General features: G+C 41.9%; 1 protein-coding gene across 5 annotated transcripts in view; it reads left to right on the forward strand.

The window, feature by feature from the left end:
• EPAS1 (endothelial PAS domain protein 1) overlaps window positions 1-23616 on the forward strand; it is a 103751-nt gene that overhangs the window by 61899 nt on the left and 18236 nt on the right. For 4 of the 5 annotated variants that reach the window (XM_021389971.1, XM_021389973.1, XM_021389974.1 and 1 more), the window contains 5 exons: window positions 6318-6508; window positions 16664-16815; window positions 17242-17326; window positions 17813-17931; window positions 18072-18274. In XM_021389971.1, coding sequence (XP_021245646.1) covers window positions 6318-6508; window positions 16664-16815; window positions 17242-17326; window positions 17813-17931; window positions 18072-18274 — 750 coding nt within the window. Of the gene's footprint in view, window positions 1-1854; window positions 1908-6317; window positions 6509-16663; window positions 16816-17241; window positions 17327-17812; window positions 17932-18071; window positions 18275-23616 lie in introns of those variants that run through there. The other variant, XM_021389972.1, reaches the window with a different exon arrangement.

Here is a 23616-nt window from a genome sequence, read left to right on the forward strand (position 1 = left end):
TGGTGTTCTGTTAGGCTTCATCTCTTGCTACACTACTCAAACTAGCCAAGTCCCAGAATATTGTGCTAAGCATCCTTTGGAAAGGCCTAGCAAGAACAGAAATTAGCTTCTCGCTCTTAACATCAGCCTTTTTCTGATCTATCTCGAAGTCTTTTGTATTTCCTGACTCTCATTAAATCTAGCCTTTGGTTTTAAACTTGGAGGAAAGAATCACATCATGTGTTGATGTGGCAGTAGGTGCCAATGTTTATTACACTAGCAGCAGTGATTTGTTGTTTAGTGGGTATGTACAGAAAATATAAGAAATCCCCCCAGTCAAACCAAGGAGTCAGTGGTAAGTCATAGCAGATTTAAAGGAAGGGTGGAAGGTATTTCATTTCCTTATTTTTGTAATAGCCCTTTCTGTTAGTAGCTTTTCTTGTTACCTTCGAACTCTCATTTCCTCTATTAACAAATTCCTTGTTTTGGTGGAGTTCATATTCATTTTGCCTGTGTACTGGGCACCATCTCATAACTGGGTATCATCTCTTAACAATGCTGCTTTAGCACTGTACAGCCACGAACACTACACATATTTTCAAACCTTTTTTTTTTTTCCCTCTCAGTTGAGGAATAACTGTGTTCTTCTCCTTCCTACTGGTGTGCCAAACTTGCTCATCTGGTGCTTTTTCAGATTTTAGAAATAATTATTTTCACTGGAGTGTGTTCATGTAGGAGGAGGGATCTGTATGGCACTGTGTTTGCATTTCATTGACAGCTTTCATATTTGGGCCTGGTTTCCTAGTGAGCAAGTAAATTGCTGTTTGTAGTACTTTTTATCTACTGATGGTCACTTTTATTACTTCAATGGAGGGGACTTTCAAAAAGCACAGTGTGCCTTCCAGATTAAACTGCTTGTTCGGTAGAACAGTTACAAAGCTGAGTGAATTCTTTTTAAAGGAATTTTAAGGCTAAGTAAGCATGACTGCTGGCTGCTTGGTGCCCACGCAGGCACATCTCTTGGCTGCCAGATGGAATGGTTCTGAGATAGCTATGGAGCAAAACTCCTTTTTAGATATAGTGGTGCCTTAAATCATCTAGGGATTTGCTTAGCAGAAGGTATAGCAAAATGTAAACACACAGCAAAAAGTGGATTTGCTAGTTTGAAATAAATCTTTGTAGTTATCTAAGATAGTACTGCCCATTAAAATATTTTTACAAATTGGAATTTTTTTATGCTAAACATCCACTCAGTTTTTTCATTTGTTTTGTGTGTACTGTAAAATATTTTCTTATCTTTTCATCTGTAGAATGTATTTTTCTTGTTCTGCAAGTTAGTATTTGAGGCTTAACTCTAAACCATTTGAAATGAGAATTTACTACAGAAATTTCATGTGACAGCTTAATTAACTCTGGATTCTTGACCTTTAAAGTGCTGGAGCTAGAAACATTTAATAACCAGCCGCTGGATATAAAGTAATATGTTTCACTAGTTTGCATGGAAGGCAGTCTGAAGCAAAGTCCAAGGGTCACCAAAATAGGGAAGGAAACTGAAGGAAGTCAGTCTGAGCTATGTATTTCAAAAGGTTTTATGTCTGTGTCACACAGTGTGTAGGTATGAGTGAAGACTACCAGACTGCAAATAAGGTGTTCTCATGCAAGGAGCAGGCTGTGATTTCACTGAAATCTCCTGTGATCTGGGGCCTACAAAGCGGAAGGGTAATTCAGCGCAGTCACTGTGCTGCCTAGTCTTACATGAGCAAAGTATTGATCCATGTGGACTTGAGAGCAGTGAAACACTGAGCTGGAAGTTGCTATCTCAGCCTGGGACACAGTGCAATCCACTCCGCGAGTTGCAAGGAGGTCGCCACCCTCCTAGACATCAGAAGCATGGCTGAGGCCGACCAGCCGGCACCATCGTCAGCTGAGTAAGTTCCAAGGGCTTCCATAGGTGGCTGCGGGCTGGGATTGCTCCCACCTGCAGAGGTCTGGAGCCGCCGGGGGTGGCGGGGTCCCCAAGGTGACATGATAGTTCTGCAAAGTTGTTTGGGCAGGGGTGGTTATGTGGGGCTTCAGGTTTTTCCAAGCCTGAAGTTTCCAGTACGGCAGCCAGAGAGGCTACTGGAAGCCAGATTACAATCTGAACCCTAAGCAAGGCTTTCATCTGCCGACATTCCCGCTGATTTCAGTACAGCTGTGTTGCAAGGATGCTGGTGTGAGTGAAGGGATAGGAATCCGTCCCCTGTCATCTGTGCCAGGCAATCCTGTGCCCAGTTGGGTTCTCCTCTCCAGTGAGGCGGCGTGTGGGGCAAGTGTGTGCGTAGCCTTTGGGCTGGTTCATTGTCTGGGTCGATGGAAGAAAACATGGAGAGCTTTAGCTCGTGACATGCTAAGAGCTTCACATGAAACTGCCAGCACTGCTAGTGTCTCGGGCAGCAGCCCATAACTTCTGTTTTCAGAAGGCAAACTGAAGTTGACCTGGAGCAAGTGGACTGGGTCCTAATCAGTGACCCCAGGCCTGCTCCTGAGCTCCATCACCTTGTTTCCAGTGGAGAATCGAGCTTTCCCATTCCTTTCTTGCTGTTTTGAGGGAAACAGTCTGTGATTATGCAGTGATTACAGTGTGAAGTGTGTGTGATGGTGGAGCAGGGCCAGATCCTGACAGGCTCTGGGACTCCTGAAAGAACAAGGCATGATGGAGGCTTCCCTGCAGGACCTCCCAGCCTTGTAAGTGAGCATGGATGGGTTGATCTGCAGTGGCTTTCTCCTCTCATTGCCCCCTGCATTTTTAAAAATCTGACATAGGTTTGGGTGAGGAAGGTTTCTGTCTTTGCTTGCTCCACTTTCTCTGAGCAGTGACGCACACGTTTACTCGTTTTTGCCACATAAGTGGGCGGTTTATATGCTGGGAGAGAATGATTCATAAATTAGCTGCAGCCTATGCCTTTATTGCTCTAATGATGTGTGAGCAGGATTCAGTGTAAACCTTTCTGCCTGGCCTTCAGACAAGGTTGTTGAGGAGTTATATTTTCACTTTCTGGCTGTGGGTATCCAAGCCTTGCCCAGGGAGAAAATCTCTCCCAGTGGATAAAATGGGGGCATCTGTGGAGAGATGAGACGGCCTACTGCCTGTAAAGAAAAACCATGAACATAGTGTGTTCTGCAGAGCTGTATCTCTTGGCTGCAGGTTCTGGAGGTTTTTGTGTGACCAAGATGAATGAGTACTGAATGACAGTCTTCTAAGCGGGGAAAGACTCTGGTTGGGGGAAATGGTGTGAGGCATGAGGCCAGGGGGTTGTTTTGTGCCTCTGTGCTTGTATTTGCCTGGCAACAACAACAACCCAACTTGAGGGTATGCTGAGCTAGGGAAGAAGAGGAGGAAAACTGAGGTGCAGGAAACCACACAGGGAAATGCTTAACAAGCAAATTGTTTGTTTATTCAAAATGATAATTTGTGAGCAAGAGCTCTTTTGAAAGCAGCCAAACAGGCCAACTCTTCCTCTCATTTTCCAAGTCAAGAGGACTCTGGGGTGGTGTGTGTTGAGCTACATCTCATTGCAGACAAGCAGAGAACTACTTATTGTTGGAGGCAGCGCTGAGGGAAGCCATCTGCAGCACAGAAGAAAAATCATGCTCAGCTCATAGCATTGCTTGTTAGAAATCTTGGGCAACCTGTGGTTAATGAAACCAGCATGTCTTATTAGCCATACTTTGCAATTATATTTACAGATGCTAGCAAAACTAAATATTTTTCTTTGTGGCTGGAGTAGCATACTGAGAGACCCTACCCTCTCCAACCCATTTTTTCCTGCATGCATTGCAACATGGCTTTGGCTTTAATTCCCAAAATCTAGTACTTAAATGAGACAGGATTGGGCCATGTTTTGCCCATGTTGGTTCTGATGTGAAAATCACAGGGTTTAGATTTAGAGCAGAGCTTGAGTGTTCATGGTTCAAGTTAGATTTTCTAAGCTGCAATTGGAAATTCTCATGAATGTTGCTGCATAGTTTGTTTGGTTTGGTTTTCCTATGTTTCTATCCTTTTATCTCAGTGGTTGAATTAGAAACTGAGAAGAATTCTTCCCAGATTGGAATTTTTATAGGCACTGCCTAGACACATTTTTCTCAAGAGAGCAAGTACCTGTAAAAGAAACATCAGTTTGAGTAATTCACCTGGCTCTCCCATTCCAGGATGACATAGGGCATTTTTTGTTATACCTACAAGGACATCTGTCTGTGAAAGGACTTTTTTTTTTTTTTTATGTATCTATAATCTGATTCTTACCTGGCAAAGAGAAAAACCAAGGACCTAGTGTTACCTTGTGAATATCTGATACTTTAGATTCAGACTTGGACGGGTTGGTGCTCGCTCCTGTAATGCCACTGAAGTTGTTATCAAGCTGGATCCTGCTGTTACCTAACTAAAAGTGTGTTGATCTCGTCTTGTACGTATCTCCCGTAACAGACAACATGTCAGAAAATATTCACCTCAGGCAAAAGAATTGTGAAAGAGGTTTGCCAAAGGCTGAACATGGATCTTGAGAAGATACCATAAGCATTTATGAGGCCCTGTTCTCTGTTAGCACGCCCAGTAATGAACACCTGCCATCCCACCTATCTGATCCCCAAGCTTATGCCCAGCTTCAAGTATTTTGAAGCATAGGAGTGCTACTGATGTGCTCTGAGCAGTTTTCTGCTTTGAAAAATGATGTTGAACACCCAGCCTTGGGTGGACCCCAACACACACCTTACGTAACATTGCTCTTAGTGTTTAACACATACCCTGGCTATTTTACTTCTAATTTTCAAAGCCACCTGTGGTTTCCATGCTAGAAACTTTGCAGTCAGTCAGGCTCTTCTAGAAATGATCACCTTCTCTCAAATACATTACCATGTATTAAAACTCTTTTTCTATTTCGTGCAGTTTTACTTCATACCAACCGTGATTTGAACAGCTTATAGGATTAAGGGTTGTGGTTAATATTTGTCACATCGTTTGTTTTCCTCATCTTCTTCACATGAAAGTATACTTAGTGAAATGTCTTGATTTGATGGGGAGTTTTTTAAGCTTTAAAGACTCGTTACTTTACACTAACATTGGAAATGGCAAGTTGTAATGCTTATAAGTCTTGGCAAGTGGAGAACCACCACTGGTGATTCTAGAAACGAATGTGCATCAGCAGAAATGGTGTGGTCAATCTTTTCTGCAACTTGTGCTCATCTAAGCTGCGCAGTTTGCACTGATACTCCATTACAGAAGTCTGACAGAAAAATATACCTATTCTGTATGGAAATTACCACAGTGTGAAGCCTCAACTCGTGCAAGTGAAGGAAACTTGTAATATCAGCAGAGCTACACTGGGCTGAAACAATTGGTAATTTTAAAGCATTTTTCCAATAACTTTGGGCTCTTTCTGCTCTGAAATAAAGGAATTGTATTTTCTGAAACACTAGTTGGTGAAGCTTTCTTTTAAACAATCATATCCCGAATCCATAATAAATGTAGCCTTTGTGTTTCTCACGTTAAATTTAGCTTTGCGTCCCTTGGTGGCTTTGTTTTGTATACTTTGCTTCATAAAATGTCTTCCCCTTTGTTATTTCCTGCTCTTCTGTTCTCTGTGGAGTTTAAGGGAGGTTGTCTTTGTTCATCTGGTTGCTTCACTCAAGAAGGTGTCTGTTCTCATAGACAATGGAGAGATGGTGTTTTAGTTAGAATGGCTTTTACTAAGGAGAGATTTCTTGCATACAGTAGTATTTTCTTTCCCATTTTATATTCTTTATGGTCAAGGAAAGTTGATTTTTCAGAGTAGTGTTAAGAGCTGAGACAGCTGTATATACACATTTGGATACCCTATTATTACCTTTATTTTAATGCAGGGAACAGCAATTGCAGTTCATTTTATCCATGACACAGACACACACTCTGCAATTTCTCCAGCTTTAGAATGAATCGTCAACTCATTCTGGAGTATTTTTCTAGTAAATTATTGTAGATTGAACAAAACAAATTTAGATATCACACAATTTTTAACATTTACTGAATCTCAGGAATAATAGTTTGCTATTTCATTTTTAATCTATCAACAACGACAAATCTTGAACCTGTTACATTCAGCAAGGACTCAAGGGGTCCAAAGGCTGAGTTTCCAGTTGCAGCAGTCCCCCTTCAAACTCCCATTTTTAAAGGAGCAAATGGATATTAATGTTTGATCAATTAAGTTTAAACCAGTTGACAGAATGGATTCATTGCTGACAAGGCAACTCTGATAAATGCCTCTCTGAAGTTGTGAACTGCATTTCAAGAAATGCTTTTTTCCTTTCTCTCCTTTACCTGCTAGGAGCAGTTCTGAGCGGAGGAAGGAGAAATCGAGAGATGCAGCAAGATGCAGGAGAAGCAAAGAGACCGAAGTGTTCTACGAACTGGCTCACGAACTGCCCCTGCCCCACAATGTCAGTTCCCACCTGGACAAGGCATCCATAATGCGCCTGGCAATCAGTTTCTTACGCACTCACAAGCTTCTGTCTTCAGGTAACGTCTTGCTAAAAGAAGTTGTCGATGCTAGTTGATATCAGCTTGGTAAGAATGTGCATGGTCCTCTCTGAATGCAAGGTCCTAAAACAAGAACAGGACACAGCTGCTTATGTTGTGAGAATACAAATAGTTTTACAGAGTTTTTTTTTCCAAAAGAATTGTCTGTATTTGAGTTGAAATAGAAAATCTGAATGATGCTAGCCATATAAGGTTTCCATTACCAAACTAACAACTGATGCATTTTTTTGTCTGTAAGAGATGAACTCTAAAAACTATTGAATATGGTCTATTATAGTTATATCATTTTGAGTTTTTAGGAGTTTAATCAGAACTCACACATATACCTTAAGCTTCCATGATGAAACGGGTACATCTGAATATGGCACGGCAAGCATCCATGTGACACTGCATTCAGAAGGCAGCTGGGAAGTTCCAAAGGTCCAATACTTTGTTTTAAAGGCCTAATTGTTCTACACACTGGTAATGAGTAGGAGGTTGTCTACACATGGCAGAGTGAGAGAGCTAAAGTAAACATCTTTTAAATCAATGATATGAATGGATTCTATTTAATCAGTATTGCTTATTTTGGACTAATCTGAAATGTTAACCAGCATTACTTTCTTATCCTGTTAAAACTGATAAAATGAACAATATTCTTATTTTGCACCTACATTTGCATAATCACATTGATAGAAATTTCTTGTTTGAATAGTTTGTAGAATCAATAAAAATAACTGTTGTGTCTGGGGGGACTTTCATGCTGACTTTGTGTCAAGAATATGTTAAAAGAAACATTGAATTATTTGTGAAAAGTAAAGCCAAAATTTTGTCTTCTACATCACTAAATGGCAAAACTCCCAATAAGGTCACAATTGCCCTCCCTCTCTTTAGAAAAATTGAGTCATACCATAACAACTGCTTTAATAAATGCCATTAGGAAGTATCTCATCCTCTGAAAAAATATGCTGTTGGTTTGTTGTTATTAGTCTGAAGATACAACAGACTCAATGCTATGTCTGTATTCCCTATATTATTTATAGCTTCTGGGGGACTCTACTAAGACTATTTTATGAACGATGGGCTTTTTATCTTAACTTATAGAATGGGATTTTAACGTTTACTTCTGTTAAAAGAAAAGTTTATTTGCTAAACAGCATTTGGAAGTCATCTTTGATATCTCCATGTAATTAATGCTTGAAGTGCATTAAATAGGTGAATGTTCTTAAAAATGCTGTACACCAAGCCAATTTATGAGTGGCTTTCTCATTAAAAAAAAAAAGAAAAAAAAAACAACGGCTTCAGCTTTACAAATATTTACATGAGGTTAGCTAGAGACTGGTACAGAATAGGAAAAGCAAACTTCTGCAGGACTGTAACAGATGATATCAATAATGTTTGCATCTGTGAATGTTGAAACAAAACAGTTTGATGCTGTCGTTGTGAGAAAAAGATATTTGCTGACCTGAAAACTGCTGAGTTTAAAGTGAACTTTTCAAATACACTTACATTTATTGAAAAAGTTCTACAGACAAAATACTTGGTTTAGTGCTTCTTTAGTGCTAAGGATTAGGATCGTATTACTTGATAGTGATGACAACTCAACATATTGATATAATATCCATACATTTGCATTCTTTTGTGTATTTTCTGTGACACTGCTTGAAAACCAATGTAATTTGTGTAGCCGATTTACATTTTCTTGAGGTATCACCATGACAAAGCAGTTAGAAAGGAATCTGGAAATGAAATCTTACAGTTGTGACAGGCTGTGTTTTTATAACGTTCCAGATTTCTTCTCTGTTAGTTACTTTCTTAGCCTTTAGTCTGATCTGCTTCCCCAGTTAAAATACTGGTTTGGACTAAGTCACGTCATGCAGATTTGTCCATGGAGGTGTGGATCAGAGTTTCAAAATCTTTAAGTGTTTCCATTTGGAGGGATTGAGTTTAAGGTAGTCTAAAGGGGCTGATTTCTAGAAGAGTTGGATATTGTTTTCTGACTTGGGGAATACATGGAAATGAAAGAACTCAAGCCAGAAAATCACTGAGTACTTGTAATTTCTTGCTCATCTGTTACTTATATTCTTCCGAGTTTGGCTACTGCTTAAATTACTCAAGCTAAACAAGAAAGATGAAACTGTTTAGTCCCAAATACTTGAAGGTAACATTTATTAGGCTTTGGAATACAGTGGTGATCAGAGAAAGAACTTTCTTTATCAGAATAATGATTTTGAATCATTATTTCATTTGATTACTGTGCAGTGTACACTTGCTGGGATTCCTGAAATTCACAGAGGTAGAGTATTATTTTCGCCAAAGAAAATTTCTCTCCATTTGAGTAGTGTTTCTTCCCCTCAGGAGACAAAGCTGTAAAACTGAATATAGACATTTCTAAGCAGGCTTTTGGCAGGTGAGCTTTCTTGAAAAACTGCTGCCTTTCAGGCCTGTTGTTGTACAATACTTCATGCAGCTAACATTGGAAAGGTGTTGTTTTTCTGACCCGTTCCTGTGAGAACAGAATCAAAGTCTTCGTGGTCTGCTGAGCAATCTCATTCTTCATAAAAAAAAACAATTTTCACTAGAAGGGTGTTTAATTCAAAGCAATAGTTTTTTGTTATTTTTTGACTCTCCTATAAAGAGATTTTGACAAGAGCGTGGAGCGAAATGGAAGTGGCTTGTGAGATGCCTGTTGGTTTTGCTCTTTCCAAGCCCCAAGCAAAACTGCCCCCATTTGACAGTCACGTCCAGAAGAGTGGAATTTAGCATTAGCTCTGTATTGCATCTGAAGAGCCTAACACCAGTGCTGGGGAGCACAGGGCTTCTTCTGTTGTCTTTGACAGATGAACTGGGAAATATGGGGAGGTATAGAACCGGAGCATGTGTGAGAGACAAGCGCCTGCCCCAGACTGCAGATCTCTTTGCTTTATGTTGTCTTCATGGAACAGTTCTGATTATTTGGGCTAGACTCTTAGTGTAAATGGGAGTTAAGTGGGAGTATATGTTCTGTCATTAATTAGGACATTCAAATAACATTTACTGCTTTTATATATATATAATGTCACAAAAAAAGCCTGGGATACAGCTTGGTAAATACTTCAAAAGTTAGTAGAGAAAAACATACTGTTTGATGAGCATTTTTGTTATTTATTATTAATTATATCAACAGCTCCTGATGGAAGTGATTGTTTTCTATTGCTTTGTGGGCATGATCCTCAGATGAGGACACATCTCAATTCATGGCAGTTTCGCTGGGAACAGGGCAAGTGAGGGCCTTCCTGGAACTGCATCCTCATCTTTCTGTGAGCACACCGAATCACTGCATGGGTGGAGTTGAAAGGGACTTAAAAGCCAACCAGTTCCAGCCCCCAGCCGTGGGCAGGGCTGCCCCCCACCAGCTGAGGCTGCCCAGGGCCCCTTCCAACCTGGCCTCAATGCCTCCAGGGATGGGGCACCCACATGCTCCAGATGGGATTTCAGAGATGGCCTCAGGCAGCATGCCAGCCTCAGTCTCTTGGCACTGGATGCCTGATGTCCCGTTGTACTATTCTTTGGCTTGGAACAGAGCTTTTCACTTGTGTAACTCAGCTGTTTGACTAGCTGTGCCTGCATAATGATTATTTAGCTGTCAGAAAGCTGAGACCTTGGGAGATCTATGCTCTTCCAGCAGGTGAAAGGCAGAGCTTGGAGTCTGAGCATGCATTGAGCTCGGTGCTACGTGCCGCTGGAAGGCCCAGCGTCTGGGCTGCGGGCGCACTTCTCCTGCAGCCATGGCGGGGCCTCCGCTGGGCCCTTGCATCCTATCATAATAGGAAATAGCTGGTTGTATATCTCAGAGTTCAAAAGGGTAAAAAATACCAGGCTTTGCTTTATAAAAGTTGCTTCTTTACTTAGTAACACGTTTCCCTTTGATTTTCACAGTAGGCAATTCTGTGTGGGAATGTTGGAGAGGAAGCCTTTAACATTTAGAAATGCAGGCTGTTAGTCTGACGGCCTGATTGAGATTAGTATCACAGGAAGCAAACTGAAACAATGGCTTTATAATACTGTTTCCATGTTGTGCACATAACAGTACGCAGTATAATTGGAATGTTAGTAGAAATATCATTTAATTATGACCTCCTAAATATTTTTCAAGATGTCTTCTAATTCTGTTGGTGTAATACATTTTGCCATCACTGCATTAATGTCGTTGGGATAAATTTAGAATAAATCTTTGTTCAAGTAAAGGCTTTGATCCCAGAAAGTTACTACTAAAATTGGCTGTTTGATGGTTATCGATATTGGAGCTTTTGGATTTAGGGTCTTATGTCCTTTAGCGTAGTCAGAAAAAACGATAACAGTATTTGTATCTCACTGTTCCCCAGTACAGCTGGTATCTTAGCCTTGTGCTTTTTGGACTTGAACGGATGGCAAAAGAAAAGTAGTTGCCTTTTTCTACAAACTAATAAATCTGTCTCCCTTAGTATCATGGTAGTTTCTAAAGCTTACTCAGTGTACTGTTGTCTGAATATTAGGAAGAGAATCCACTTTAGGAAGCCCACATGGAGTGCCAATAATTTTTAAGTGTTTATTTGGACTATGCATGTGACAGAGGCATTACTGGAACCAGAACTCCTTGGCACCAGCGTGCCAGGGCTGCTGACTTTTTAGTTAGGCTGTTCAGGTGAGCACAGCTTGCTCAGCTTGCTTCAATCCAATGCTAATTGTATAGTGACCCGGGTGTCTTTTCTGCGCAGAGAATCCAGCAAAGGAAGCTGGGTGGGAGTCGCTCCTGTGCAGGCAGACAGCAGAAGAAATGGGGAGGGAACAGGGAAGCAGACAGGAAGTTGTTTGGGAGAAGGGAGGCCACAAGGAAGCCAGTGTGAAGTTGTTTCAAGGGAGGGAGACAACAGAGCAGGAAAGCCAGCGGGAAGCAGAAGGAAAAAAATAGCTTTTCTCTGTGCTTTTAAGGGAGAGCACAAACTGCAGGGAGAACTGATGTGGGCATTGTTTTTGAATGTCTGGACAAGCTGCATCTAATCTCAGACCATTGTGGCATAAAACAGTGCTTTAAAAATAGCCTGTCCACTTGTTTGCTTTCATTAAACTGGAAAACTAACTCTGTGCCTGCTGTGCTGGTAGGAGTGAGTGGAGCTGGGTACCGAGTGCCCTCGGCTGCCTGAAGTGTCATCCCTTTTTGGGGAAGGTGTGCTCAGAAAGCCTGTTCCAATGTGATGCTGCATCTCTCTGCTCGCCACCAATTGCAGCAGGACTCAGAGTACCTTCCTCAGAGCAGAATCCAAGGGATTTGGCTAGGTACAAACTTCAAGAAAATTGCTAAGCAGCATTAACATAAGTGTTTTCTTTATCAAAGTTGCTTGTGGTCTTACCTCTAAGAGCCCTTCAGGAAGATTCAAGTTGAAGAGTAGCTTTTTTGTGATGTATCTAAACTGAAGGCATTTACTGGATATATTGAAAATAACCCCTTGAACAGGATGTACTCTTCCATCAAGAAGAGGGGAAAAAAAAATCTGTTGCTTTCCTTTAATGGAAAAAAAAAGAAACTGGGAAGAGACAGGTCTGTCCCAAATCTGCCCACTCTGATGCAGAATAAAGCTGCTCTTGTGTCTTCCTTAACTTCTGATGACTGGCATCACACAGTTTTTACAACCCTCTAGAAGATTTGCAGCTATAGCCATGTGTCTGCTACGCACAGCATCTGAACAAATTTTTGGTACTTGTTGGGTTCAGGATAAGTGACAAACCTTGACAAGTCTGTGGAGGTGGTGATGTGACCCGCTGTAGAAGCCCCTTTGTACATTTTGTACCTCTGAACTGACAAAAACAATGCACCTCTTGGTCAGATCAAAGCTGTTGAAAGGAGCAGAGGCTGTTTGCTAGGAGTCTGTTTGTACCTGAGCAGTTATTTCGTGTAAGGAGAGCCTGGAGTCTGAGCCCTCAGGCTCATTCCAAGAGAGTTTGGACTGGAGGAAATGAGCAAGCATCTACGGAAAAAGTGTTCTTAAACTTGGGAACAGTGCACATCCTGACAGTGGGAATTAATCAGAGCTTGTTTACAGGAGCTATCTTTAGCATTAAAGGTTATCATAAACACTGCAATAAGCATTTGCCATTACAGTTCAAAGTTTCTTGTTGATGAATACATTCTGCTATAGTTGTGACAAATTCTTTTTCAAAATGGAGCTGATTAAAAATACTTTTCAAAATTTGATACAGACTTAGACTGCAAAAATGCCGTATCAAAAATTGATACAGACTGAGAAATACTGCCTTCAGGCAACGTGAACACATCATACGGGGACTGGGGACGCCATTGCTGTGTTCCTGGGTGTTCTGTAGCCACCCCAGGGATGTCGCTTCACTTCTCTGTGGCTCTCTGACTTATTTCAAGGTCTCCCCATCTCAGCCAGGCAGGGATTCTCCTTCCCTTATAGGTTTCCTAGAGGTGTATGAGAACAGTCTTGGCTGGGGTCCATAAATGGAACTATAACATGAACAATCACATTACAGTACCTCATTCTGCTTAACGTGCTATTAATTTATAGCTAAACTGCAATAGTTGCAGTCTGCTCTCCCTTCTATATTGTTGTGCTGCCTGAACTGAGATAATCTTGCTATTAGAGGGGAAAGGGAAAAAGTCACAGGAAAAAAGTAAGTTCATCCTTATTGCAAAATTGTTTTAGCAGCTTCTTTAAGCAGTAATGATGACAATAAAAATGCTACTTAAAAATCAGGGTAAATTGGATCCGCAGTTAACTTTCTTTAAGACCTGGAAAAGGCTGACAAGTCTCATGGGCTGCTGCTGCCCAGATAAGTGGCCTCAGACCTACTGGAAATCTGAGGGTGACATTTTGTCCCCTCCTCCTGCTTTCCTTTGGCCCCATCTTTCCACTTGGAGCTGGAATTCCTTATGCTAACGCTCCAGTCCAGCCCAAACATAAATTCATGAGGAAAATTCAAAGAAAAGTGAAAGATAAGAGGCGTTTCTGGGGCCAGCTTGAAGCAGCAGTAGCTTTATTTGTTCTTCTGCTGCAAAATAGATTCGTTCTAAAGAAAGCCAGATTTTTGCAGGTAGGAATAACTAAATTGCATCCGATGTATCAATCTGCTAATGTGTGTATATCCTCTGTATATTAATAGTCAGTGACTTTCACAGGAGAGAGGGAACAAGCTGTAACATTGTTAGCGTAGCCATAGGAGGGATTTTTATGTGTTAATTGTATTAATGTAATTATACTGCTAAACCCCCCGATGCAGGGCCTAGCAGGGGCACGGCGGCAGTGCTAGCCTCCCTCTTTGCTGCAGACCGGGGATTTCAGTTTGCATTGCTCAGGGGCTTAGCACACCTCACGCCTTCTGGGACCACCACAGGGAACCTGGGCAGGGGAAACTGTGAGCAGCCCAGGGGCCTCTCCCTGTGCCCAGGTTTCCTCTGGGGAGGTGGCTGGGGGTGCCCACAGGGCTGGCAAGCATGAGGGAGCACGGCAGGACACACCGTTCCCCTCCCTCCTCCCAGCCCACATCCCAGATGCCTCCAGCTGGACGAAGTTAATTTTAATAATACAGTTAAACTCTGATCCAACAAATCCCTGTAACCACATGCTTCAAGGCTGTCTGTATCTTTAAGTGCTCTGCTGGACTGGGACCTTAAGGGTTTGAACCTGCAGCCCTGATGTGAATGATCCTATGTCCTCTGTGTCTGTTTGTACAAGTAATATAATTTATATACATGGAAAAGCAAACTTAATCACCTGATAATACAAGTAAAGTGTTTGTCTTTCACCGTTGGAGGCATTTAAGAATGCAAATGCTTTGAATAGCCTTCCTGCCTTTGAATGGTGATGTTTTGTTAATGCAAACTTAATGAGCTGGAAAAAAAAATGGAAAGGAGGGTCTGGGGTTAGAGCTGAAAAGTCATTTTTTTCTCCGAACCCACACTTGGCTGATTGTCTTGGGCTGCAGCCATGATCCTTGCTGAATAAACCATTTGTTTGCATCCGGAAAAGTTAAAAAAGACCCTTGACATTCTTTACACAGCAGAAACAAGCTTGGGAGCAGATGGTCACTTACCGTTTTTTTTTCCCCACCTAAATGTCATTATGGTCAAAGTGCATCCTATTTAAATATATTATTGTGTATTTTCTGTATTTTAAATGCTGGCCCTGATGTAATTTCCTGAAGCCAGTTGCTTTGTACTGAGGAGGAATTGGCCCCGACGCGCGTAGTTCAATGCGCAGTGCAGGGACGCAAAGCAATGCACCACCAGCCTGTGCTGCCCATCCCTGCTGTCTGCTCTTCCCTGCTACCAAACGGCCACGCTGAGAAGCAAAGGTCGGTACACAAAGTGCTCCGATGGCTCTGGGGCTGGGCCAGCTCTCCTTCCTGTGCTTGCAGGATGGGTGATGGGCAGCTGCCAGAGAGGTGCAGAAGCAGCAGCTGATGTCAATTTTGTCACCGCTCATTTGTTCCAACCAGGGGCTGCACGCTGCAAGTGCTCATCTCTCTGTGCTTTTGTTCCTGGTCTAGCCTTAGGCATTAGTGGTGCAGCTGCAGGAGGTGCATAGATCAGATTCATCCTTTAATCATAGCCGTTTCATACTTAAAAATAAGAACCACATTAATTTGGCTCAGCTTCTTCCCTATTGGGAAGAAAAGAAAAAAGCAACAACCAAAAAAGTCACTTCCACTAATGTACTTTGCAAAGCAACACCCCATTTCTGCTTCTAGACTTCTCCTGAAATGAGCGTTTTCACAAGAAAAAAAAGATGAATGCGCTGTCTTAGGGTGGGGGGGAAAAAAAGCCACAAAAATGAAATACCTTTCTCAAGTGCGCTAACAAACAAAATCTGTGTACTGAAATGGGAACATTTAACCAACAAAGCAAAACAGCTACTCTAAGAAACTGCTTTGAGTCTCCCTGTTCTTTCAAAGCATGCTGATGCAGCAGGGTTGGAGCCTCCGGTCAGCACAACCCCAGTGGGCTCAGCCTGGGCCCTTCCTACAAAGAAGTTTTTCAACACCAATCATGTACAAATCATCTCCTGCAGGCTTCTTATTTATGAGGCTGAACTGCTGTGAGAGTTGAGAAGGTGAGAGTGCTGTATGGCCAGTTGGATAACTGACTTAAACCTGTGAAAGCAAAGGAGGTGTTAGGAACAGCAGTGTCTCTCCGCTCCAATCCTGCAGCCATGCCTACCTATTGCATCTCATCTCAGGAGGTGGAGCACACACACTGGGGGCCTAGCAGTGCCATCAGTCATCTCTACAGCCAAGTCAAAAAAAAAAAAAAACAGGAAAGTGAGTAATGAAAATAAAAACACAAAACAAAGCAAGGATGTCCTCAATTTTCCAGTGAGGCCTTAGATTTCAGCACAGCAGTAACACTCTTCCCCAGAAATGTTAAGATGTGCTGAATTTGTCAGTGCTTCATTGGCAAACATGTGGGATCTGAAGCTTTTCCCCTTGTGGGTCAGGAGGAACACAGGTGGGTAACAAAGCATGTTAGATTTGAATGGAGTTCTGACTCCGGCAGGTGTAAAAGTAGGTATTGATGGGATGGATCTGGGACTTTTACAGGAATTTTGAGAGTTGTTAAATGAGAAATGCTCCTGAAAGGACTTCAAGGGACTTTTTCTACTTTTTCTTCTAAAGGTAGTGTTAACAGGTATCTCCATTCTGAGTGGAGAGGTATATAGGCATGCTTCATTGGAGGAATATTTGAACTCCTTAGAAAACCTGACCTGATGCAAATGTTTCTTGTTAAGACCATTCACTTGCCTTCTGTAAATTTGCCCTGCACTTGACACCTATTAGAAGATGTGAAGGTAACAGGTGGCCAAAAGGATGCGCACCCAGAATCAGCACTTTGTGTCTGAGTATTGGCAGTGTTATGCAATAAAAACACATCCAGCAGAAAAGCAAAACACGTCAACAGAGGATCTGTTGCGTTTGTCAAAAGTTTAGCAAGTATCTCCGGCCTCTCTCACTCACAGGGAGATGACTTTCTTCTCAAAAAAGGAAAAAGCTCCACCAGAAGGGATTTATGGAAAGGAAATTCAAAGAGCAGAAAAATATTTTGTTGCCTCGTTATTGGATGTGATGGTGCTGAAAACGGCTGGCTGAAGATTTTAGATGCTTTTTTTCTTTTTTTCTCAGTATGTGCCGACAGTGAGAACGAACTAGAGGCAGACCAGCAGATGGACAACTTGTACCTGAAAGCTTTGGAGGGATTTATTGCCGTGGTGACACAGGATGGAGACATGATCTTTTTGTCAGAGAATGTCAACAAATACATGGGTCTCACCCAGGTAACTTGTTCCCTCACACTTTCCTGTCTTTGTAATACAATTCCTAGAAACTAGACATATGCCTAAATGCAGAAAAACAAGCGTGTTTCTGAAAAGAAAAAAAAAGATAGAAATAGGTCTGATTTGTCAGACAGATGCCCTGAACACCAGACAGCAGTGTGTCTGTTGTTTTTTTTCTCTCTCAATTTCTATCAAAGTTATAATGTCTTTGCATACTGGAAACGAACCCAAAGCTGCTCTTAGTGTGTTTAATTATAGTGACCATTTTCTCCTAAACAAATGGTATTTAAAAACATATAAATGAGCAACTGAAATTCTCATCAAGAAAAGACTCCCCAAAAAATTGCCTCCCGATCCATTTGATTCACATTATTTTCTATACAAATTGGTTTTATTTAAATAAGGACCATTTTTATTTCTAAACAGGTGGAATTAACTGGACACAGCATTTTTGACTTCACTCATCCATGTGATCATGAAGAAATCAGAGAGAATCTGAGTCTGAAAAACGGTAATACTGAAACAAAAAAAGAGTTTGCTTTTTAAATAATGAAGTAATTGGCCAATAGTAGAGATCTGTTAGTCATGGTAAAGGGAATTTTTGTTCTTAGAGCAATCATTAATTGTTATTTAATACTTGGCAGATTTGTTTTGTTTTGCTAAATACTGCTTACGTATGGCAGACCTCAGAGCTGTTTGTTTAGTGTTTTCCTTTCATCAAGTTAGAACAGGTGTAATGTTTCCTCTTGTAACTCCTTGCAAAGATTTATGTGCTGCAAGCTAAAACTTAAGTTTTAATGCAGAAAGTCTCATTTAATTTTCACTTAAAGTTTATGATCTACAAACTACTTTTCAGTGGTCCACGCATCTTTGATGGTCTCTGCAGCTATATTACCTGCAAATTAGTCTGTTATTTCTGTTGATTCTTTCATGCTTATAAATAGGAGAAATCAAGAAGCAAATCTGAGAAAACTCATTTTCCATTTTCCTTGTGTAGGTCCAGGCTTTGGAAAGAAAAACAAGGAGATGTCAACTGAGCGTGACTTCTTCATGAGGATGAAATGCACCGTTACCAACAGGGGCAGAACTGTTAACCTCAAATCTGCCACGTGGAAGGTACCATGTTAGCCATAATAAGTGTTGATTTTGTTGGGTTTTTGTTTGTTTGTTTTAATTATTATTATTTAAAAAGACATTCTGGATTGTAGAGAATGTACATTCTAATCCTGTTTTTCATTCACAAATTGTTAATTCAGGTTTTGCACTGCACTGGACAAGTTAAAGTGTATAACACTTGCCCTCCTCACACTTTGTGTGGGTATAAAGAGCCTCTTCTCACCTGCCTTATAATAATGTGTGAGCCTATTCAGCATCCTTCAAACATTGATATTCCTCTGGACAGCAAGACCTTCATGAGTCGCCATAGCATGGACATGAAATTCACCTACTGTGATGACAGGTAAACTCCACTGATCTCTCCTTTTCGTGGATGTTTCAATTTTATCTAAAACAAGCAGTCAGTCCCTTCAAACTGCCCTCCTGTGTAGACCTGATAAGCGAGGACTAAAAGAAAGTACAATCTGTTACCAAGACAGCTATTCAGTAGCTCACTTAATCCATCTCAAAACTCAACTTAGACAAAACGGTACTCCTGCTGCATTTCTTCTCATTCCAAGTGAAAAATTCAACTTTGCTGGCAGAAGGTGAGACAACTTAGGGCCATAAACATTAGTTTCATGAGTCTTAAACTGAAGAGTACAGAGAGTTTCTGTTATGATTTTAGAGAATACCTTTAGGGACATGCCTTATGGACCTTAGTCAAGGACTGTCTAATAGTTGTTTTGGCCCAAGGTGCTGTTATCAGTTAGGTGGAAAAGTAGTTTATGCTCTAGATTAACTAAGAACTGCTAAGGCACCCAGAGCTCTGAAAGGAGCAGATGTCCTGCTCAGTGAAGAGCAATTACCCTTTGCTGTTTGTGGTGAAATGGAGAAGTTCTAGGGACAGTTAGGGTGCAGTGCCTTCTGCTCCTCAGACTCTTGAGTGAAAGAATGGAGATCGCCTTAGTCTCTGTCTGCCTGTTTTCACCAGGAGCTCCATGGTGTTTCATACCATCTGTCTCTTCTCCCTGCCCACGTATATGGTAACCACCTTCCCTGCCTGTGAGTGAACCAGAGGGCTCTTCCCATGAAGATTCCTCCTGTTCCCTGCTTTCACAGAAAGTCCCGCCTGTAATACTCTGGATTATTTTTTCTTTTATTTGCTTTTTAAAAAAAATGCTTATGAGATCATCCTCACCTCAAGCACTGTGTGCAGTTTTGGCCACCGCAGTATAAGAATGGCACAAAACTATTACAGAGCATCCAAAGGAGGGCTACAAAGATGGTGAAAGGTCTGGAGAGCAAGGTGTGTGACAAACAGCTGAGGTCCCTGGGTTTGCACAGCCCAGAGCAGAGGAGGCAGAGGGGAGGCCTCATGGCAGCTGCAGCTCCTTTCAGGGAGTGGAAGGGCAGCGCTGAGCTCTGCTCTCTGTGTCAGCAGCAGGGCCTGAGGGAATGTCATGGAGCTGTGTCAGGGGAGGGGCAGCTGGGGGGTAGGGAAAGGGTCTGCGCAAGAGGGCGGTGGGCATGGAACAGGCTGCCCAGGGTAGTGGGCATGGCCCTGAGCTGCTGGAGATCAAGGAACATTTGGACAGTGCTCTCAGACACAGGGCTTGGGTGTTGGGTGGTGCTGTGTGGAGCCAAGAGGTGGAGTAAATGATCCCTGAATTTAATTTGAAGTTTTCTGATGGCTTTGTCTGACACTGCTCTCATTCGGAGATGTTTGCAGCCACCGAGATCTGTAGGGCTGTCAGTGGACTTATACATATGCGTAAATCTTATTTAAAAACTCACAGGATTGAGCTCTTGTTTATTTTCTTGATCTTTTGAAGGTTTTTTAAAAATTGTTCTAAGCAAGATTATTACTTTAAATAGTATGATGCAGCAGCCATGTAAGCCATCTAGTTTAGTAGCTATGGACAAAAGCAAGGTTGCAAGTGTGAAACTCATGACTGACCTTATTCTGACCTCTCTGGGAATTTAGCAGCAAGTCTGTTGTAATTAGAAGTGTGCTACGATGTAACTGCAATAAAATACACTTTTTTTTTTTCTTTAATACTTTCAGGATGAGAGTATTGAGATATCAATAGGATTTTGCTATTGGGGGGAGGAAGTCTAACAAGACAGTAGTGATTCATTATAAAAAGCAACATGCCTCAGAAGAACTGGTGCCGTAAACTTACTCAGTGGTTGTTTAGAAGAGACTAACAGAAGATTTTGCTATTATGTGTCACTCTCGTATCTCTACTAGATTTGATGCTTGAGCAATTATAAGTGCAAATTTTAGGGACTGATACTTTCCTATTGAAGATATATATGTTTTAAAAAGAGTGAAACATGGTGTTCTGGCTTTGATTTACAAGGAGGTGATGTACAGGGAAAACCTTTCATGTAGCAGTGAAATGCAACAGCTTCCTCTGAATTACTTAACTTGTAAGGAATTTCAGAGATTTCTCTTTAAAAAGAAGCAACCAAACGGCACATCTTTTGCTGAATAATTTATTTGGGAGGTTTCATTCATGTTTTACTGAAATTATGATAAAGCCAGCCAGGCCAGAGAGGGAAATAAACCTCACACACCTTTCAGGTTCTTCCCAGCCAGTCCTTCTGGCTCTCTTCCCTCCCGCAGGGATGTTGGTCTCTCTCCAACAGGTGACACCTCAGCAGACACATAAAAATGCAAAACACTCAGCTGTTCTTATCAAATTCAGTGCTACTAGACGAATGGCATTAAAGGAGTAGCTTATGCCAGGAATGTAAATCTAGGCTGAGGAGTGAGGGAGGAAAAACAGCATGTGCCAGTGGGATGCCTAAACCCCGCTCAGTGCACTCAGCCTTTCTGTAGCAGTGTGACAGGGCTGACACAGATTGTTTTACCACGAGAGATCATCATGTCTTCTGAGCTCAGGGCTGATGTCCTGGGAGCAGCATGCCTCCTTGCGTGGTCTGAGGACCCTCTTTGCAGTTCATCTGGTGTGAAGAGGTCCACCGTCTGGGCATCTTGCACACAGTGTTAAGTTTTTCTCTTTGAGGCATTTAGTTGAAGAAACTCTAGGATTTCTGAGGACGTATTGCAATGAATGGCCACTGTGCTCAATCTTACTCATGGAAGCATCCGCCTTCAGCATGAAGCTCAAATACATACAAAAGATAGCTGTGTGCAACTGAAATGCATCTGTGCAGACAATGAGGATGGCATCTGTCATCTCCTTAGGAAATCTCACTGTCTTTGTATGTGACAAATGAATACACTGATTAACTTTCAGCAGTTAGTAACCAAAATTAGGTGGCTTGTATAAAGCCCTTTGATTATTTAAGGTTTTCCTCAGGACGGTACAGGGACAGGGGAGACATGATATGGGTAAGCCATGAAGTGAGTAAGACTGGCCTTCCCTCATCGGAAATGCGTGAGGCAGTAGCCTATATATTTTACCTTCCAAAAATAAAGTGTGTATGTATGTGGGTCCATTACTTGCCTGTGGCTAGGTGGGGAGGATTTGTATTCTTAAAACAATTTTAGCAAGGTGATGAACCCATGAGGAAAGGGGTTTTGAGGCGTAAAATTCTAAAAATTGATTCATAATTCAAATTCTTGTTTTGCAAAATGCCTGCTTCAGCCATTCCTGGAGAGTGATTTAAAAACATTCCCTTGCTCCACTTATCTTGGCTAAGTGGTTTACAGGAAGGATTATTTTAGCTGTAATACGGAAATGCTGATCAGTGGCACAATTCAGTAATCCAAGTGAGGACTTAGTTCAGCTGCACGAGGCTTCGTGTCAGGGACAATCTCCAATGAGATGAGGGTGTTTTAGTCAGAAAGGGGCAAGTCTTTGGATGAAAAATATTCTGTTACTTTGGTGGCAGTGCTGATGCTCAGCGTATCTTCCTGTGCAGGGCCACTGGAACAATGGGTAGACAGAAATGACTGCAGTATGATTCTGTGGTGGAAAAATCCACAAAGCAAAGGTGAAAACTGTTTCTGCATTTGATAGAAAACCCCAAAGGTACCTCAGGTGCCCTTAAATACATAAGAAACGCATACACTGTATCTTGGAGGAGACTGGGCCTTTGAAAGCACAGCAGGTGATGTGGCATTGTGGGTGATGTTGGCTTTCCATCTTCACCCCTGCGATCTCTGCGGGGTGCTGTGGAGTGGAGGGGGAAGTACTCTTTATCCCCCATGGCTGTGGGTGCCATGTGTGAGCGAAGGAGAAGGACGAAAATCTGTCTGGCATGGCAAAAGAGGGCTGGGTGCACAGGTGGCCATTCTGGAGACTGTCACAAACCCGTTCCCTGGCACCGATACACTGGAAAGCATGTGTTGTGCATTACTGTGAAGGCATTCCTGCTTTGGGGAATTGTGTGTTCCTGGTTACAAGAAACCCAATCAGTTTCAATCTTTTTGCTTTTTTTCGATTGGGACTTTGTAATGGAAGAATTGAAGAATAAAAGGGAGCGATGGTGGATGCACAGTGATTCAAAATAGGATTGTGCAGGAAGGTGCAATTCCAATAGTATTGGTCCCAATCAAGTTTCTTCTAATACGAGAGTACATGTGGCGTCCACTCTGTGCCCAGCTGATAGGACACAGGATTGCATTGTGCTTCCAGGTAGGTCTGTGCAAAACAGAAATACGCAAGCACAGGTCCTGACAGGAGGTTTTAAGTTGCTTTACCATTTGACCTATATTTGGAGAATATTTTCAAATGGGGTGAGAAAGCAAATAAGCATGTGAAAGGACGTCCTGTCCCTCCTCCATCCCGCTCAGGGGCAATGCAGCAGAGAGAGGAGCACGGTGATAGCTGAAGCCAGAGGTCTACATTTGGCAAAACTGGCTCTTGTTTTGTTTTTTTTTTTTTTCCTGAAATATTGCATAGAACAGGAATAACAAGTTTTGTTAATAAATAAACTTAGTTTTAGATAGGCCAGGGGTGGAGGAGAGACAGAAAGTACTCCTGCAGTTCTCAGTGTACCCATATTGATTTTTTGCTCAGCAGGGCAGATACACTCCATCAGGCAGCTCTGCCTCTGAGGAGCGGGTGGGGGTCCCAGCTTTGCGCGTTTGCTTGGCGTGGGTTAAAGTGGGAGATGCCATGAACACTTCATTGTGTGTCGCTGCCTTCTGTGACAGCACCATCTGGAGCCACCTTACAGGAGGGAACACGGGTGCTCAGCAGGAGTGCCACACCACAATGCTTGTCCAGCTTTACCCTAGAGGCAATGGCTGTTTGGGCTCAGTCTCATTCTCTTTGGGCTGCAGCTCATTCAGCTTTAAGTATAACTTTGTTTGTTTGTTTGTTAGTTCCCAGCAAGACCAATTTAACTTCAATAACTTGGTAACAGTTTGAATAGAGAAAGGCTTTGTTAAGGGATCCACACCCTCACACGCAGGGAGTCCACACAAGGGCTGATGAATACACACCCAGCTATTTTCTCTGAGCAGTAAACATTACAGTAGGGTTGCACAAAGAGCCTGGCTTCTCGGTCCTGTTAGCTCTCACTATACTATTTTAACTCAAGTAATGTTATACAATAAAAAGCTTTGTGCTCCTGCAAAGAGACAGAAAAGCACTAAAGCCCAATTAAAACTAAATAAAAACACCTGAAATAGCTCATCTCTTAAGAGATGTGGCCTTTGGACAGGGAGCTTTGTTTATGTTTTTTCTGTGTCTCAAAATGAATAGGAAGGCCAAAATTGTACCT

The sequence above is a fragment of the Numida meleagris genome, chromosome 3, assembly GCF_002078875.1.
Source record: "Numida meleagris isolate 19003 breed g44 Domestic line chromosome 3, NumMel1.0, whole genome shotgun sequence".
Classification (NCBI taxonomy): Eukaryota; Metazoa; Chordata; class Aves; order Galliformes; family Numididae; genus Numida; species Numida meleagris.